Raw genomic sequence first — 19,958 nt, forward strand, 5'->3', positions numbered from 1 at the left:
ATGTTTGTAGAGTGGTATTTATTCTTGACAACTGAGGTATGTCTTGTAAAAGCTTCACTGATTAAAGGAGCAAATAAAAATGCAAAAAAAGGAGGAATATGTCTGAAATCAAGATTAACATTTTATAAACAATAACGTGCATTTTGGATAAATGTGTAACATGTCGCTTAACTTGAGTTGAGGGAATTGTTGTGACACTTAGGTGTATTTGGGAAGAAAAGGCATGGGACAGTTTGAGGTACTCATATGACGACCTGCAGTAAAAATACCCGTTATTCCCGCTGCTGCCAAAATATGATGAGAGAATTTCTTTTCAGTTTTATTTATGTAGCGCCAATTCATAACAAATGTTGTCTCAAGGCACTCTACAAAAAAATTTATATGATTCAATCATATATACATTCCTATTCATCCCAGCAATCAAACAGTGCAGTAAGATATTGACCATTATTATTTGTTATAATAATGGCAACTATCATTTATCATTTATCAATATTTGGGTTCTGATATGTTGACATGAAATAGTCTAATCTCAACAAGAGTGATCCTTGGGATTTCTTTTTTTTTCAGCAACAAGTAATATTTCCAAACAGCAAAAAATTGTATTTCTTTTAAGTGAAGGCAAAATGTGCAATCACAAACGGTAATGGGAAAACTTGGATCAGACTTCCTCTGGAATCTCACTTAAAAAAAATACTTTAACCAAAGGAGCACTATGGTAGAAATTGTAGAAGATTTTAAAGTCTAATTTGTCAGAAATCTTGTATACCGACACCAGAACCTGGCTACGGCAAGGGTTTTTTTTTACAAAACAGAAGGAAAAAAGTGTCTTTTGGATAAAACATTGTCCTTTTAACAGTCTTAAAACCCAATATGTAAATGTTTCAAATCTTTCAACAAAAATTGCTTGAAGTCATTGCAAATGTCTCACATTCCAGTGCTTCATATTGAGGCCCACAAACAAATTTGTTCATTCATTTGATTTTATTCTCAAATATTTCACAAATAAATACCTGATGTTCTATGACGCAATCAACCTGATCTAAACAGAGAGAACATACAGAAAATTAGCACCACTGTGAATGTCAGATATTCTCTCCTGACGTAGATAAGTTAGTTTTAGTTGATTTAAAGAGAATTGAGGAAAATCTTCTTAGAAAATATAGATTTTTTTTTTCTTTCATTTTTTTACATAAACTTGGATGAAAAGACTGATTTAGCCAAACACACCTATGACGGAGGAGGGGTTTGGCTGATGGCATCAATCAGCACACCTTTGTGCAAGAGATTAATAATTTCAGACGTGTACAGTGTTTACCACAATCTTTTCACTTTTCCGCTTTGCTCTGCTGATTATGTTGCACATTCATTTATGAATTCGCAATCAAGATAAGTCTTAGAAACTTAATGCTCAGTGGTCACGGCGACACATGTGAGAACCGCCAAAGACCTCGGTCTTGGTTCGGCTGCCCTACGAACGTCGAGGCTCCTCAGACACCCGCGAGGCTCAAGTCCGTTGCTGTGAAACAAACGGTTGACGTTTTAAGGAGCGTGACAAGATTGATTTTTCTCTTTAAATTAACGCGTCTTGTCATCACATATTGTGTTTTCCATTTCACTAACTTCCTATTACTTTTGGCGCTTGGCTTGTGTGTTTTTTTTTTCTAAAATATTTCTCCAGTCTAGCGAGTCGACATCACGAGATTATTAATGCTAAATTGCCAAAGCTATAGGAGGCGTATAATATAAAAGCGGAAGAGAAAATGGCAAGAAGCGACGAACGGTGGCTCAAAAACTCAGACGTAGTTGTGAATTTTAAATAGTGCAGCGGAGCTATTTTTAATTTCGTTGCGGGCTCATGCTGCTCTAAACATAATCACATTTTTGCATGCGCAAGGGGAAAATTACTTATTTCTAAGTCAATTAAAATAACTCTGTGCTGATCACTGCATGGTCTATGAAACAAGAAAAACTTCGTGGGGGACACTTAAAAGAGCAAACCGCCCCGACTCAAACTTTGCAGAAACTGTTACATTGGTGTAAAAGGCGGTAAAAGTGGGATCATCTCTGTTTTCTCAGTAATAAGTTTTTTTTTCTTTATAATGTCATGTGTCTTAGGTTAATTTATCGAAACAGGAAAAAGAAAAATCTGTGTGCTTAAGAGAATCTGGAGAGAGTTTTCGCATAAACCCATGCAAAAACCCAAAAAGGTAGCTGGGTCTAACAAAATAACTTTCAGTCTTTCAATCAAAACACAAAGTTCAGTAAACATTAAACACATGTAATGAACCTTACCTTTTGAGCTGCATGTTACATTGAGATACTTAAAACCGTGCTAAACTATGCCCTGACAAATGAATCATTTATAAACAAATTTCTGCTTTAGATTTTCAGGAAGACCCAAATTTTTAAGTTTAGCGCCAGACACCTTAGCTGGCTTTTATCCGACAACTAGCAAGCCGATTGGTTTTCCTCCTTTTCTGCACCATTTGGAGCTAATTTCCTTGTTAGGTTACTCCCTAGGCCAGCAAACCTGCTTCTGATTTAAGGTGCACCATTTACAGCTTTGAACTTACAGATTTTGACCAAAGGGAACTAGAATAATAACATATAATATTTCATTTGTCACTATGTTTCTAGAACATAACAACACTGCAGTGGTACCTTCAGTGATGAATTAATAAAATAATAAAACATGTTATAAATATCTGTTACTAAAGTCTCAATTCTTGGTCAATGATCAGACCTTAGGCTGCTGCAAATGGGTGTGAGTGTGTCTGTAGGGGGGGTCAGCGGGGCGTGGAAGGTGGACAGATGGATTAAACACAGGTAGGGAAAGTTCCACCACGTGAGCTCTACGACTTTCCCATGCAACACACACCACAAATGTTACAGAATTAACAAAACGTGCAAACAGTCAAGATTATGGACACACTTCCAAAAACTGTGCAACTCTACAACGTGTTTGTATGAAAATAAGTTTTCATCTTATTTTTCTGACTGGATTTTTGGAAATTCTGACTTCCTAGCACAAACTACGTCCACTCCAACCTCACAATTGCAGATGCAGATGTTGTGGAGGGTGTTTATCAAGTGAGCAAGTGTCTATTAATGGAGCTGCCTTTGTGGGAACAGATATTACATAGTGCATCTTCTATGTAATTTGGACAATCACTGTGTCTGTTCAGTGGGAAGATTAGTGCAGCACAGAGAAAAAAAACAACAAAACAAAACCAACAACTTTGTTTTACAATGACAAACAAGCTGGCTGAACTGGACGGGAAAGAAACCATAACCAAAATAAGAAGTAACAATCTTTATGTGTCAAGTTTAACAACTTTATTGCACTAATGAAAAGTACTTTTCATTGCAATGTCTTGCTGTCTTACCCACGGTTTTGTTTAAGAAAGTCGTGCCTATCCTAGCCTCTGATCTGATTCAAATAGGAAGCTCATCCGTCCTGTCAGGTGTTTGCCTCCAGGCTTTAAAAAACAGCAGTTATCAAACCACTACAAAAAAAAAAAAGTACAATCTGGACATGTTGCTATTGGAAAATGACAGGCCGATCTCCAATCGTCCATTCATTTGCAAGGTTATTGGAGAAGCTGAGGTTCAACGGTTGAATAGCTTCTTAACGACGACCGACCACTTTGATGTCTTCCAGTCCGATTTCTGTGATCAGCACAGAACAACGCAAAGCATTCGCCGACATTCACATAAATGCAGACTGTCAAAGAACCAGACTACTGGGATTATTACAGCGGCTGGAGCACTGGGTGGAAATCTCTGGTGCAGCTCTTGGCTGGTTCGAGTCTTTGGTTCAAGAACAGGGACTTCTTTGTGTCAACAGGTAACTTTTTTTTATCAGGGCAGACAAAAATCACATGCGGGGTACACAACTCATGCTGTCACTAAAAACAAGGAAGAGATCACTCCAGTTCTAAAGTCCTTCCTCTGGTTCCCTGTAGGTCAGAGAATGGCCTTTCAAATACTTGTATATGCTTATAAATGATCACTGTGTCAACCCTCCACACCAGTCTTCTGCTTTTCTAATCTACTTTGCAGAATCAGAACTAAATATGTAGAAACAGCATTCAGCTTCTGTATGATTCTCTAATTTGGAATAAACTTCCAGAAAACTAAAAAAAAAAAAAATGCTGAAACACAGAGGAATCAGGACTAAAAACCCATTTGTTTAAAGTTGCTTTTATTTATTTGCAACTAGAACAGGTGTTTCCCAACTGTGGTCCTAAAGGGACAGTGCAGCACATGTTTTAGATGTTTCCCCAACTTTGAAACACCTGATTTAGATTATTGCAGTTCAGCAAAAAGCCTCATCAGCCATCAGTTAAAGTCAAGTGTGCTGAAACAGAAAAAAAAAAAAAACACCTGAATGACTGAAAAACGTTGAACTGGAACATTATAAGTTTTGCCCTCATTTCCCCACAAAAGTCTCCAGATATCCAATTTACACATTTTATGCTTTGCAAAGAATCCTGGGAGATTTAAATTGTGCTGGCCATGAGAGAACACAGCAGACATTTTCTTGTTTTACAAAATGCATACATGTGTCTGCGTAGACAGGGCGTCGGATTAACAGTGCACTTACAAGCTGAGATCAACTATTACCAGTCCGAAATTAAAATAATAAAATATATGCTTTCAACATACATTCAGTATCCATCAACACCTACAGAGTGAAACTGGCTTTCATCACAATAAAGGTTACTGTAGCAGCAATTCGCACTGCCTCTGAGATTTATTAGCTTTCACTGCAAACTTTAAAAAAAAAGGGCTTCAACACAACCAGCTAAAAATGTGCCAGATAAATTATTACACGGTAACATATGCTTTCTGGTGAGTTACTGTGTTGCTCCTGTGGTATAAAAAAAAAAATCGTTTCCAGCAATTAGCACAAAACAAGCACGGCTCTGTCCAGTTGATTATGATAAATAAATAGCATAAGGGGAAGGATATATCTTCTGCGAGAGCATAAAAGGAGCAGAACTTATAATGGATTTACGTAAAAAAAAAAAAAAAAAAAAAACCCATCAAACTCCAGAGTCGCATTAAATGGTTGCAGAATATATATATATATATATATATATATATATATATATATATATATATATATATATATATATATATATATATATATATATATATATATATATATATATATATATTTTGTCATACAAAATTATTTTTACAGCTCTGAAATGCACTTACTACAAATGCAGCCTAATAAATATGGCCTTAATTTTATGCTTGTGTTGAGCTACTCTTAATTAACCAGGCTTTGCACTCACTCCCCAATGACATATGTTTAAACAGAAGCCAAAAACAACACCACAGAGGAGGAAAGTTGCTGGTGTTTTTTTGTCCAAGTTGCATGCCCATGAATCACCGGGCTATGAGCCTTGTTTTGTCTTTTTACTATATTGGCATTTTGTAAAAAAAAAAAAGTTCCATGAGCCACACTATTTTATTTTCTGACATACCGTGGCTGTATATTTGCCTTATGAGTCTCTCTCTCTCTGGAGACTGGAGAAAGACTTACTCAGATTAATTCAGACCAAGACACCAAAAAACGAGAAAATACGAAATGCACAGAGAGGGAGAAAACTGCTAAATAAAAATTGATACTGACTGGTAGAGATTGATGAGGAGTTGAATGAAACAAATATACATTTTCTTTAATTTCCCCAGCCATTCTGCTCTAATGAGGTTTGACACTAGAGGATGTAAACACTGAAGGCATTGCTTGGTTAAAAACTAGCAACGGAGGGCATGGAAGAATCAATCAAAAACCTGGAAAAAGTAAAGAGTCCCGTCTGTGGACTATCTATTTTATTTGCAACAGAAATCTTTTATATTTATAATATAATTAAATACCCCCATGGTGTTCACATATTAAGGGCAAAGTAGAACTTATTTCCGACATAATGTCTCGGCGCCTCCTGTCATTGCATGAGAAACAGATCGCTGGTGTTCTTTCCACACGAGACTTTAGCAAAGTCTTTCCACTTGTCATTTTTAATAGTTCCCAGCAAACATGACATAGCTCCTTTAAAAGCCTTTGTGCACATTAAAACGCTGGAGACTTTGCAAAGCGCTGTAACTATGCCATGCCTCTATGTGGCACTGTGCCGCCGCCACACATCAAAGGCAAAAACAGAGAAGAAGGTGTGGAGAGTCACGCAGTCATTGTGGGTTTTAAAAAAAAATTAATTTCTCTGTTTTTTAAGTAGTTTATAGTGAGAAGTCCTGTTTCTATTCTTGTCCAATGTGTTTGTTTTCCCTTTTTTTTTTAAAAGTGAAGTTCATTCTGAAAAAAAAAAGAAGTTTCCACTTCAGAAACTGTGTTTATCATTGATGTGTTTCTTCTTATATGCTGTCACTGGCTCAATATTCACACTCGTCACTACTACTCAGCATCTGTTATAGCAAACCCCTCGTATTTTACAGATGAGTACAGCCCAATATTTATAGTTTTTCACTCTAAACAAACATGCTTCATTTAGACATATATTGATTTCATTACTGCCTCTTGGTGGCAATTAATTCGATTTTTACTTGTCTTAACCCTCCTATTGTCCTCGAGTCAAAATGACCGAGATTTGTATGTGTTTTCCCTATACACAGAAAATGAGGACAACAGGAGAGATAAATGATCCAAACAGTGAGAACAGAAGATCACCCAACGTTCTCATTCCTAAAAGCAAGCCTTGTCGCTTTATTTCTTCTGCTCACAATCAGACCTTTTCTCTTTCTGCTTTTTGGTGCCATCCTTTCAATTTGAGTGTTCCTGTAAAAAACTCTGGGCTACAAGCCCATGGAAAGAACCAGCAGAACCCTGTGGGTGAGTACAGATGGTGAAACGTTACATCACACAGGCCTCATGGTTGAGAGGACAGTAGAGAGAACTGCATGGTGTGAAGGTCCTAACGTTTTCACCGTGGATCTGTGGCATCAATTTTTAAAAAGCTGCGCAAGATTCGTTTATTTGTTTCCGTAGCACATTGCCTGGAGGCTCATAAAATGCTAATTCTGTGTGGACTCATGAGCGAAACCATCAAAAACCAATACTGTGTGCGTGGCGTCAGAAAAGCTTGATTTATCTCCTGTCACTTTAAAGCTAACTCCATGCTACTTTAAGAAACTTTTAACTGCTAACTAATAAGCTAACTGATAAGCTAGCAAAGAATATGGAAAAACTTACGTTTAGAGTTATGTTCCAGACTGAACGTAGACGTTATCAGTAGACCATCCTCACACTGGAGGCATGGGAAGCTTCAAATACAGGCAGGAATATTGATTGTAGGATCATAGATGGCTCACCTTGCTCTCTCTGCATCCTTCTACCTGCTTTGGCGACTGCTAGTGCCAAGCACAAGATCAGCAGGCAGTAACTTTAGAAATTGACAGCTCTTTAATACAGTGACACACATATAATAACATGCAAACTGGGAAATCAGTTTAGCTTCGCTTAAGCTGCTTTAACTCGACTTGTAGAGTTAAATATAAGTGGACTCTTGATAACATTTTAAATGTGACTGCACTGAATGTCACACTTTATGTACGAGCTCAAACCATCTTTTTTTTTTTTTAGGTTTTAAAACATTGTGCTTTTTTTAATGGCTCATTGGAGAAAAGAGTGAGTAGGTGTTTATGATCTCACATTATATGCACATTTTCCTCATCAATATAATACAGAGATGGCCAGATTTGACCACATTTGTATTTCCACACTTTGTCAAAAATCTGATTGGTCAGACTGCTTACTGTTCTTCAAACACCGCTTTTGTCCCGGATGACTCATAAAAGAAGTATTTGGCTCTTTAGGAGCTAAATGTTGCACAGATTTTTTTTTTTTTTTTGACCAGGCAGTTTGTCTTTGCTTTGCTGAGTAAAGCATTGTACTGAACACTAAAGTTGTGGTCTATAATGCTAAAATGTTGAGAGCTAAGTTGGAATGCAAGACCAGCTCACGCTGCAATGCTTTGGTGCGGCCATACATTAAGTCTTAAAATACAGAGTGAATATGTTTTAAGGAATGTAGCAACTGGGTTTAACTTAAATTTAGCAAATGTAGAAAATAGCATAGAATTACAGTGTCCTGCAAAAGTGTTCATGCCCCTTGACGTTTTCCATATTTGCAACGTTGCAATAACAAACTTTGAAGAATTTTATTGGTACGATAAACCAATGAAAGTAGTGGATAGTTATCAAGTTTTTCTTTTTAAATTAAACACCTGAAAAGTGTGGCGTGCATATTTATTCGGCACAGCTGAGTCCATACTTTTTAAAACGATCTTTTGCTGCCATCACATAAGGATGTCAGATTCATTACCATGTCTTGCCTCACCAACTGGCCAGTTTTGGCAGAATGTACTGACAAAATTACCCTTTTTCAAACTGAATAAATTAATAAATAGCTGTGTCCGCATTGGATGAACACTTATTAATTAAATAATGTTGAACATCTTTTGACGTTGTTGTAATTTAGCATTAAACCAATAAAAACTGTTTGGTTTGATTGATAAACTAATACTTGGGCACATCACTGTTATCTTGAAGGTCTATAGGGGTCTCTAGAGTCTACAGGTCCCATTAAGCAATGAGTTTGACAGGTGTTTTAAGGACTTTACCAGCTTTTCAATTTCAGAAAGTAATATTTTGGATTATTTTTCTTTGCTAAATAGCTTCAAATTCAGTCAGTTTCTTTTTATTTGATTTTTTTGCCATGGCATTTTCATACCAGATATTTTCATAATTGGATAAAAGTTTGAACTTCAACTGTGCCACTCTGACCCATAACTATGTCTTCATCTGAACTATTCACTGGCTGGTTAGTGTTGCTGTTTAGTCTTTTGTAGCCTCTAACAAATTTCTTCCAGGGTAACTTCCTATTTCGTTCTACCTATATTCTCATAACATCTGACTAGCTTCCCTTTCCTTGTTTAAGAAAAGCTTCCCACAGCATGATGTGACTTCCACCGTGTTCCACCATACTGTTCAGGATGATGTACAGTTTTAGCGTTTATTTAGAGGGACTGTGAACAAATGCAGGTCACATTTTTCAGACTTTATTTCGTAACCACAATTTGCAAGCCAAGTAGAGTTTCCTTCTAATAAGCACTACTTAGTCACAGTCTATCACATAAAATCCCAATAATGCTAAATAAATTCAGACTTCACACAACTTCACTGTCAGACTCTGTGGTTTGATTATTATGGCCATGTAGTGAGAAATCAAAAGTCAGACCAAGACTTGTAATTGGCTTCTTAAAGTCTTAATACAAGGGCTGTTTCAAGAAACAGCTGTTTCTTATACATTAACAACTGAAAAGCGTCAGCATTTGCACCCACACGTACTCCTTAATGATCAGTAAAAAACCAAACTTCACATCCAAAACATAAACTGCCTCCCTGTAGCCAGCAACTAATTGATATTTTTCCACAAACAGCTCCAGTGGCCCTAAATCTTAATTATTGCAGTTGCTCTAGACCAGACATGACATCATAGCAACAGGTAGCCCAGTTTCTTCCACGGGTCTTTAATCATCCGAGATTGCCATCATAATGGGTGAGTGAGCCGCTGGTTCACAAAAGAAGGCCTCTCTGTGCCGTGGAGACAGATAAGGTGTGTCTCTGCATCAAACAGGCTGGAGACACGGGGAGAACAGCGTTGCCTTTATTTTCGCTGATCTGAGATAAGATGAAACGCATAAACTCCTGGCAATTCACGTGTACGAATGAACGGAAGTTGCAACGATTGGGAAAAGTTGGACTTCAAAGGGTCGGTTTTCATTCGGAGAGAAGAAGATCCTTTCCATACGCCGGAGCAACAGACTCCCAAGACAATCAATAGGAACGGACTCCAAGCATCACCAGCAACCAGACCTTTTGCCAAAACACAATCAACTCCCTGTCATCACATTCGAGATACTTCTTCCTTCCCCCCCCCACCCCTCTCTCTCTGTCTCTCTCTCTTCATCTCCGTTTCTTCTTGCTGGATGCCCCGGTGTCAGCCACACCAGTTATTCCCTTAATCCTAAACAGATTGGCTTCCACCACGGAAGAAAACCCTCAGCCTGGCCGTCTCCTCTGCGTTTGCTCCGCAGAAACCCCGTTAATCGGCAACACATGGCGACGGGTTATGGAATGGATTATGGGGCCTTGCAACTTATGTGGTCTGCCGGCTGCTCCGGCACTTACACGGTGACGTTCAGGGACACGTTCCCTGACGGGAAGATGAAACTGATCGGATCTGTTCTCGCTTTTACAGCCTCCACGGACCAAACAGGGAGGGGAGTTAGGAGTGGTGGTGGTGGTGGTGGTGGGTGGGGTGGGGGGGACAGTTGTCAGTCATTCCTAATAGTGGCTCCCCTCAACAGCGGAGTCAATGGCTCTCTCCCTGATGTGAACACTGCATAGAAACTCATGCGGCGCGCTGAACGTGTAATTATCAAACTTGGAGCTGCTTATTAAGACGAGAGAGAGGACAAGGCGATTGTGTTTCTTTATTCTCCCGCTTCTTCTTTTTTTGTTTCTCCGCACAATGGAGTAAGTGGAGGTCTGTGAAATCATGGAGAGGAAGAAGGATCTGAGAGGAGGAGGACAGGAGAAGGGGGGAAGAGGCATGGGGAGAGTGAGATAAAGAAGACGGAGACAATCGCTCACACATGCACAAACACACACACACACACTGTCACAGAACACAAATGGTGAGGTTAGCACAGTCCTCTTTTTTTTTCACTACCAGTAGGTGGTACGTGTGAAGAAGGGTGTGTGTTTGTATCTGTGTGTGTCTCATGGTATGTAATTCTGAGGAGTTGCTGCTGTAGGTTAGGGCTCAGAAACAAAGCTGCAAAGATCTACTTTCTTGCTATCCTTTTTTTTTACAGAACTGGTTTGGCAAGACAGAAAGTGACCAACATGAGAAGCCTGTGTATGTAAGTTCTTGTATGTGTGTGTGTTTCTGAAAGGGAAGTCCTAAATCTGTAAGGAAAGCTGAAAATTACACCTCTGTACCCCATGTCTTGAGACTGGATCAGACAACGGGTGGCGCAAAGACCCCCTAGGAAATGGAAAACGGTGTTATTTGCTGGTAGGGTTTGTCTGCTTCCATAGAATCAGGCCATGACTTCAAGAGCCACTCTGCCTTGCAAAAGTAGTACTAATTCTTTCCATTTTTCACCTTCTGTCATATTAAAACCCCTGACTTTAATGTATATTTTGTAAATTACATGTGATCAACACAAACTAGCGCCTAATTGTGAAGTGGAAGAACAATGACAGCTAGTTTTTTCAGAGAACACTAGTGAACAAACAAGATCGAGGAACTTTGAACATCTCAAAAATCACTCAAAAACGGAAAACGTGGGATCATACGCCAAACCTAAAAAGACGTAGCTATCCAGATAAGCTACTGGAAAGAAACAAGAGGCAAATGGTAACTCAAGAATCACACCTCAGCTCTCTTTTTATGAGAGATGGGCAAGAAAAAAAACAAACAAAAAAAAAGTAGGAGAATTTCATGTTTGCCACAAACTATCTCTGGGACACAGCAAATATGTTTGAGATTTGATCAGATGAGATGAAAACTGAAAGTAAACACCGCCCGTCACATGAAGCTGTCGCCATGGTGCAACATGGTAGTGGCAGAATCGTGTTATGCAGCGTCCACATCTTCACAATTATGTGCTACGTTGTAATTAAATTGTATTTAATTGTAATGTGACAAAATATGGAAAAGTTCAAATGCTCTTTCTCATTAGGTGGGACATCTCAGAGTTTTTCGGCACTCTGCTGTAATATACGTGCAAGAAAATGTGACTGGCTGCCGCAGTTGTGCGTATGTCTTTAGCCCTGTGTCTGTGCATGTAAGGCGTAAAGAATGGGACTGCTTCATAGACGCCGCTTTCAGTTGCCCAAGGCCAGAATGACATCGGCCCAACAACAGCTTACACAGTGGACTCTTTGGACCCCTGCCCTTTATCTTCCTCCAGAAGGACAACCGGCACTATTCTGTCTTCAACAAGAGCCAGTGAATAGAAGCTGTGGCAAAACTTGAAGATGCCTGAAAGGCCAATCTGCAGCATTTCAGAATTTCTCACTTGCATTTCTCACCCTGACAAGAGAATATTTCTCATATTGCTATAAACAGCAGAATGTGCTGAATCGATTCAACAAAAAGGTTACTGATTTCTAATTGAATGAAAAATAAATAAAACATTTCTTTCTCAAAATGTTTTGTCTTATCCATTGTGGCAAGGATTACTTAGACCACATACCAGACTTATCAATTAGTCTAAACTAATCTTATTTAATGTAGAGTTATTTTGCCCTCACCAAAATAATACAAAGTTAAGCATACATATTCATACCACACTGTTATATTACTGCTTTATTTTATTGGCTCTATTTGCATTGTAGTATTTTTACAATTTTTTCTTTTAGTAGTCAATTACTTTCTCCATTGTTTTTATTTTCCATATTTTAGTTACTAGCTTAGTGTGTTTATCTGTACCAGACAAACTCATTGGCTAATCAGTGTCCATTGACGTAATGTAGAACATGGGAAGTGAAAGACAATAACATGATGCACAGGAGGAACCGCAGATGCTACAAGGTCCGCCCATCTCAGGGGAAGCTCCACCCCTTCCTGGTGCAGGAGGAGGGAAAAGTAGAAAATGTGGAGTTGATTCTGTTTTGTCTTGATAAATTGAGTTGATTGTATGTTTAGTCTGTACCAGACAAACTTGCCAAGTTTGAATGGTAAAAACTTAGTGAGTTTCTACATTTGTCAAACCTGACATTTGTACCCTTTATTCTTAGCTAAATAGCTCAAAATCAGGCAGATTTGAATGGAGAGCAACTCTGAACATCAAGATTTAGCAATTACACGAAGTCTAAATTTAGCTTGATTTTATACAGAAAGTTTTGGCCGCCACCTAGAGATTCATGAACTATAAAGATCCAAATTATTTGGACAAACTGAAATATTGAAGACGACATTTTGCGCCTGTCCCTGAAAACAATAAAAGACGTTATGTGCCACATCCTGAGGGATTGCATGTGTAAAGGATGATCTTCTCTGCCTGAAAAAAAACAAACAAAAAAAAAAACTGCACATGTAAAGACCACAAACTTTATTATAAAATTAAACAGTCAGAGGTTATGGCAAACAAATGTGTGTTATATTACTGCTTTTAAAAAAATAAATGGTAAATCTTAATACTCAATCTTTTCTTTTAATATTTCAGATTTCTTATTAAATAGCACAATAGTTTAATTGCACGAATCACATACACATTTTGAAAGTACGAAAGGAAAGCTATGTAATATTGCCTTGTATCTCAATTAAAATAAAAAGACAGAAAAAGACCATCACAGGACTTATAAAACAACTCTTCTGTCACATTTGTGGTATGTTTCAAGTTGTGTGCGTAGCAGATATAATCAAACATGGTCCCGCGTTAAATAATGGGTGTAGCTTCAGTTTTAACTAGTACATTTTTTGTGATGTTTACACATCTTGTTAAGCACTTTGGGTGTGGTCATTCACATGCCAGTTTGCCATCAAAGGATGACAGAGTGATGGCAAAGGCTTGAAGGGCACACATAGGAAAACTATAATCCATGGAGAAAACGTCCTCTGCCACACGACCAAATTGCATCACAATGTAATCCTCTGGAAGAGACATAAAAACGGCGTTTGAAGAGCTCAGGCAAAACACATCAACGGGTTTGTCAGTCCTGAGAGAAATGTGGTTATTTTACCGTTGTCTGGGTGGATGATCTGGAAGTTTTTCACGGAGGCTTGCGTTACACGTCCGTGGAAGTTCAGCACGTATGACTGAGTCTGCTCATTCCAGCTTGGGGATTTGTTCACCAAAGTGACCAGCTTGTCCGTATTTCCATTCGAGTGGCGCACCAGCAGTGTCTCAAGCTCCTGAAATAAACGTGAGTGTCACCTCGGCTGAAATATTTGACTCTTAACCAACTTCATGACCGATTCTAAACATTATTTGTCTTTTTTTTTTTAAACAAAGACTTACGTTTTTGGGGCAAATGGACACTCTTTCATCGTTCTCCAGCATGCCAGGGATGATCACTGTCATTTTCCTCGGACCCTTGAAACCCAGAACGTTTGTCTCCTGGAAAAGAATAATTTGTGTGTCTTCTAGGTTTTGCCACTCGTTATGTTGTGCGAGGCAGTGTGTGTGTGTGTGTGTGTCTGTGTGTATGTATGTTTGGGACTCACATAGCATATGGCTGCCAGTTCTTGCCGCACTGACTCACTCTCTTTAATGAAAGGTTTTTTCTCTGGGTTTTCACCTCCATCATAGACCGTAAACTTTGTTCCCAGAACATTGGACCTGAAGCAAATGAGAGTTAAACTCTTAAAAGTAATACCACAACATGTGTGCAAAAGAACACTGAGGTTTCAAATTTAAAAGATCGACATTGTAAAAGAGTGTCGCCATTGAGTTTGAGGACTATGGAGCACTAGATTTGGGATTTTGGACATTTGTGTCATGTTTTATTTGTTTGTAGTAACGTAACCAAATGGATTTAACAATAAATAGGTTGCACATTGCATGTCTTTAAAATTGTAAAATATCAATAACTTTTGTGGTATCGTGACATTGCCATTTGTTCTTTTGCTTAAAGAACAAATCAAATATATTTTTGGTCATTTAAGAATGGACGAAAGAAGAACCATGACTCTGAGGGAAAAAAAAAAGACCAAGAGGAAAAACTAAAGTCATGGATTTCCTGTTTAACTCAGTTTATTTATTTGTCTACCAATGTCATTTTGAGGCAATTCTCAAGGCACATGTCCAGTTCACAAGCAGCTACTTCATCGTGAAGACGCCGTTAAATAGCAGGAATTAAATACAGCTAAACACAGACACACCGACCCAAGTGTTGCTTTTATAGAACAAAGACGTGAAGAGAGATAATTGCAGCAATTGTTTAGTTTCAGTTTCATCAAGGAAATAGACATAGCGACACAATAAAGCACCAAAGCAGGAGTACTTTCTACGGTAAACACTACACAGGGTAAAAGCCATCATTGGTTTTCAATTGCTTTGTTGAGGAAAGAAACAGTTAAAGACAGATGCACTAAGTAAGTTCATCCTTCACCTCAACGGTACATTTAATATGAAATCCTTCATCTTCTGTAAACGTCAGGATTTTACACAGTATTTTGTAAGTGTCCAGAATACTTGAGGTACACCGCTCAAAACTGGAATCTGTGGTATGTGCTTTGCACACTTAGATTATGCAAACCTGGTGCAGACAAAGTAATTTATCCCTTACGAGAGGGTGTGCTTTCTTTTTACTATCATACAATAACTCAAAGTTGCTTGTCGGTAGTAAAAGGCATAGTTTTTGCGTAATCATGCAAAGCTGAGGTGATGAAATAGCTCCAACTTTCAATATGATTTGAGGAAAACCTTCCTTACAATAAGCAGAAAACGTTAGACTGCACCTTAGTTTTCCAATGTAGCAGTTTGTATCTCTGGTTAGATTTGTCGGGTCGATGGAGATGAGATAGTTCGATGTTTTGCACTTTTTTCGTTTTCTGCCCGCCATCAGAAACACCTTTAAGGTGAAACAGTAGAGCAATAGATTACAGTCTGTTTCTAAAGTTAAATGCAATTCAATTCACTTTATTTGCATTTTTTGAGAAAGATTTTCACAAGGAAAAATGTTCACCCTCTTGCCGTCCTCTTTCTCCATGTGGAGGTAGTAAGTTGGGTAGATGCCCTTCTCCATGCCTCTCCGGTCCCTGGTGACCCTGCACTGGATGGTCACGTCTCTTGGAGCGGGACGGAGGGCAAAATTCTCAAGGTCCTCCACGGACATCGGAGAAGTCACCTGAAATAGGACGTAATTTAATTCCACAGATAATGTTTTTTTTTTTTCACTGCGCATTTCCCCTCAATATTCACTTTAAAAAATACTTTGAAAGCCTGACCCTTTCGTTATGTTCACTGCCTGAGGACGACGTCTCTCTACAGTTGGAGTTGTACGACGCCAGAGTGGACGGAGTTTTCTCTGCTTTCTTTGACTTTTTCTCCTTCTTCTGCTCAGATTCTTCTTGGATTTCCTCATCTTTGCTCTCGTCGCTTATTTGACACCTGGCTGCGAATTATAATGTGGAAAAACTCGTCTTTATTAGCTCAACGTAGCTGCAGATTGCACAGCAAATTAGATCACGTAATCACTCACACGTATCCAGAGTTTTCTTCTTCATGGGCGAAGGAGTCTCGGGCTCCCGAGGATCTTCTTCGTCTTTGTTGCTCTCGTTGCGTTTATCCTTTAGAGTTTCATCCTTCACCTCTGGTTTGGTCTCAAGGGCTGAATCCTCCTGCAAATGCTTCTCTGCAAAAGAAATGTTTGCTTACATCTTAAATAAACCCAGCAGGATGACACAAAAGCTTGACTTAAAGGGGTATGGTCACAGAACGGATAGCATAAAAGCTCTCGTTTCTCAACATTACTTTTACGTTGTTGTTTGCTCTTCTTCTGCGTGTCTACAGATTCCTTCACTTTGTCTTTTTTCTTTGCCTTTTCCTCTTTCTTCTCTTTTTCTTTCTCCTTTTCCAGTTCCTCTTCGGTCTCTTCCACTCCTAAAGAACCAGAAAGCTTCTGATAAAGGATTAAATGTGGCAAATGTGTCTAAGATTTTAATAAAAATGCATACAACCTCAACTTTGTACAGTCTCAGTAAAAAAAAAAAAAAAAAAAAAGAAAAAAGTCTTACGTTTGGTTTTGTCTTTTTTCACATCTTTCTTTTTGGTCTTTTTTACCTCCTCGGGGGCTACGTTCTCTTCTTTACCATTTACCTCAGGCTCTCGGTCAACCTCTAAGTCCATCGTTTTGGGAGTGACGGGCTTCTCTGGAGGCATTTCGTCCGGTTCTGAGGTCGCGTTCAAGTCACCCTCGCCCAGTGTGATCTCGTCCAGGGGGTTGTCATGGGCATGTTCTACTTGATCTCCAGGAAACAAACATCAACAGCACACAGTGTCGATGCAATGATCATTACTGGCTCAAATATATGCATGCACCCTTTACTAATATTTGGATGAATACTCTTTAGTAAGTTTCAGAGAAACAGATTGTTTTTTATAAGCATCAAAAGCCACTGGCTTAATTCTGCCTCAAATTATGATCAGTCTTTTTGGTAGCTGGTAAATTATAAAGCTCGTCTAAATTAGTTAATTTCCTGGCATGGAGAGGACATTTACAGATTGTTTATACATCATCTGTAGGGCTGAGGTGATTATCATTTCACAAACTTACTGTTAGGTTACTTTATTCATTACAAGATCAGTATAAAAGCGCATAACCTATTCTCCCAGCAGCAGGCAACCAACAGATGTGACAAAACCCACAATAAATTTGAACTTTCACGTTTTTCTTGTTTGTAAAATTCATAAATTACACCCCTGGAAACGATGACGAGTGGATTGTTGTTTGCAAACAATATGACCCTGTTCAAATACTGACCACTCAGAGACGTGCTGCTCAGGGACTGAGAGATCAACAGAGGCATCTCTTCTGAGTTGACCGTCTTGTGCTTTCGATTCTTTTGGCGAGCGTCTCTATTGGCCACCACCATCTGAGTGTCTGCCCTCTTCTTCTGCTGCTTCTTCATCAAAAGAGCTCGCTAAGATCAAAATGCCAAACGAGTGATTGAAAATAATGGACAAATTTTCTTTGCCTTTGAATAACAAAAAAAAAAAAAGAAGAAGAAAATTATGCATTTACAATGTAACGTCAACCAACATTGACGTTAGAGTGCGGAAGTGCACAAATTGTTTTTAAATTTACTACATACAATACAATGTGGATACCACAATGTCGAACCAGTCAGAAGTTTACAAAGACATATCATGTGCAATATCATTTAATTGGTTTGAATATTTTTTAAGGACATGCTATAAAACTTGAGAATAGCTGATGGATGGATGGATGGATAATACCCACCAATATTTGGTGGGTGTGTATTATCAGGGGGAATATCGATATATAAGTTTACCTGTAAAATTAATTATTGTTTTCAACACCCATTATAGTCATTTTCTATGAAGAACAAATGCAGCATTAAACAACAAAACTGAATTTTAAATTTATTTATTTTATTTATTTATTATGTTCTTCAAAGACGCCATCGTGCTTTGGAGAACAAGTAAACCTTGATCAGATGCCTAAGCAGCAGGTGGCTCGTACACCCATGACCCAATGACACTAGTCTCGAGAGATTAAATCTTAATTAACTGTAAAGTTATACGTTTCAATAAAACACAATTTAATGATCCCACAGGAATATTAAGTTCAAATGACAAACGCAAAGTCCTTCCATACAGAGAAAATACAAAGATAACATCAAGAAAAACACAATATGATCAGAGCTTCTCAATTTCTCTAAATCTCGAACAAAATCACCCTAGAAAAACAAAATAAGGAGTTATGTTAGTGCAGCCAATCACAGCTTCGGCCTGTTTACTGTTTCTCTGAGGAGCATAAATAATCAGCCGGTGTTTACCTGGTTGTCCAGCTTCTGCTGCCTTATGTCCGGGTCCTCCATAGCAGAGCAAAGATTCGCACCTAATCACAGTGTGTGAAAAGGAGTATACGGCAACAAAAAGATGAAATGCACGGTCAACTCTTAGTGAATTAGTTGACTTTGTCTCCGAGATAAATAGTTTGTTGCAATTAAGCGTGGAAGCTGGTGTTTGTGCCACCCAGCTCCATCTGGCCGTCTGTCCACCTGCACGCAGCAGAAGGCAAAGTGGATTAAAGGGGGATAATGTTCTTAGAGCACAGTGCACAGCTTCTACTTGAACACGAGCAAGCTTCACATGGCTGTTTTTAGGAAGATTTTATGGCCTGTTGGTCCTGGTGAAACCCGAGAGACCAAACTGTACGGCGGTGTGCTGCTGCTGATAGTCTTTTTCCAGCCAGCAGTCTGACTTGCTTAATCTTTGTGTAAAGCAGTGTTTTTCAATTCCGGTCATCAGGCCCCCCTGCCCTGCATGTTTTAGGTGTTTCCCTTCTGCCACACACCTGGATTGAATATTTTGGTGATTAACAGGCTTCTGCTGTACATGACGGTCATGCAATCATTTGAATCAGCTGTTCTGGAATAGAGGTACATCTAAAACATGCAGAGCAGGGGGGCGTGAGGACCAGGGTTGAGAAGCACTGGTGTAAAGTTTCCAAAAACAAATGGAAAAGAGATAACCTGGCTGTTACTGGCACAGCGGGACAGATTTATCCCGTTGCCACATACAATCAACATACTACTGGGATAGAGAGCTGCACAGAAAATCTGCTAGGATTTCTTTTATTTATTTTTTAACATTCTTTATTTTAAGAATATGCATATTCATGAGCCCGAAACAGGATTAGCAAACCTATAAAATCCACTTGAGCAGTTGACATCTCTCAGAAAGGTCCCACATAAAAGACAGATGCACCCATCCAGTGTCTTCCATCAAAAAAAGAAAACTTAAAGACAAAGGCGGCAGGCGGCTTCTTATAACCCACATTTTCACCTGTGTGACTTCTATTATTTCTAGTGTAAATTCATAGTTTATGCTGTCAACACAAAAAGTGGGTAGTTTCAAACGACTAGATGTAGACTCGTTTGTCTTCACAGACTGCATGTGTGGACTATGTACAACACCCTGACCAGACTTCACTGAATAAACAAGTAGATACTGTTGTAAAGTTAGTTAAATTATGCTTTTTTTTGTTTTGTTAAGTTGAGGTACCTCGCCTTTTACGGGTTAAGTGTTTGTTGCAATGCTTCTCAACAACTCATGAGAAAAATCAACAATTGCTGACCAGCTTTTTGCATGTTTCCTATGGGGAAGTTTGGGACAGTTTTAGATTGGTTTAGCTTTTACTTTACAAATAGAAATTTCAGT

At 38.6% G+C, this 19,958-nt stretch overlaps 1 protein-coding gene across 1 annotated transcript; it reads right to left on the minus strand.

Annotated features, from left to right (window-relative positions):
* Positions 1-13,142: 13,142 nt before the first annotated feature.
* Positions 13,143-19,719, minus strand: LOC103472233 (tubby-related protein 3). Its single transcript, XM_008421705.3, has 12 exons — positions 18,572-19,719; positions 17,533-17,692; positions 16,787-17,017; positions 16,524-16,652; positions 16,252-16,404; positions 15,998-16,164; positions 15,736-15,897; positions 15,509-15,621; positions 14,273-14,387; positions 14,067-14,165; positions 13,789-13,960; positions 13,143-13,699 (listed from the first exon to the last, which is right to left on the minus strand). The coding sequence occupies exons 1-12, from the start codon at positions 18,611-18,613 to the stop codon at positions 13,566-13,568; spliced, it is 1,677 nt and encodes a 558-aa protein (XP_008419927.2). The 5' UTR covers positions 18,614-19,719; the 3' UTR covers positions 13,143-13,565.
* Between the last annotated feature and the right edge of the window lie 239 nt (positions 19,720-19,958).

Source organism: Poecilia reticulata, chromosome 11 (assembly GCF_904066995.2).
Source record: "Poecilia reticulata chromosome 11, P_reticulata-male-v2, whole genome shotgun sequence".
Taxonomy (NCBI): Eukaryota; Metazoa; Chordata; class Actinopteri; order Cyprinodontiformes; family Poeciliidae; genus Poecilia; species Poecilia reticulata.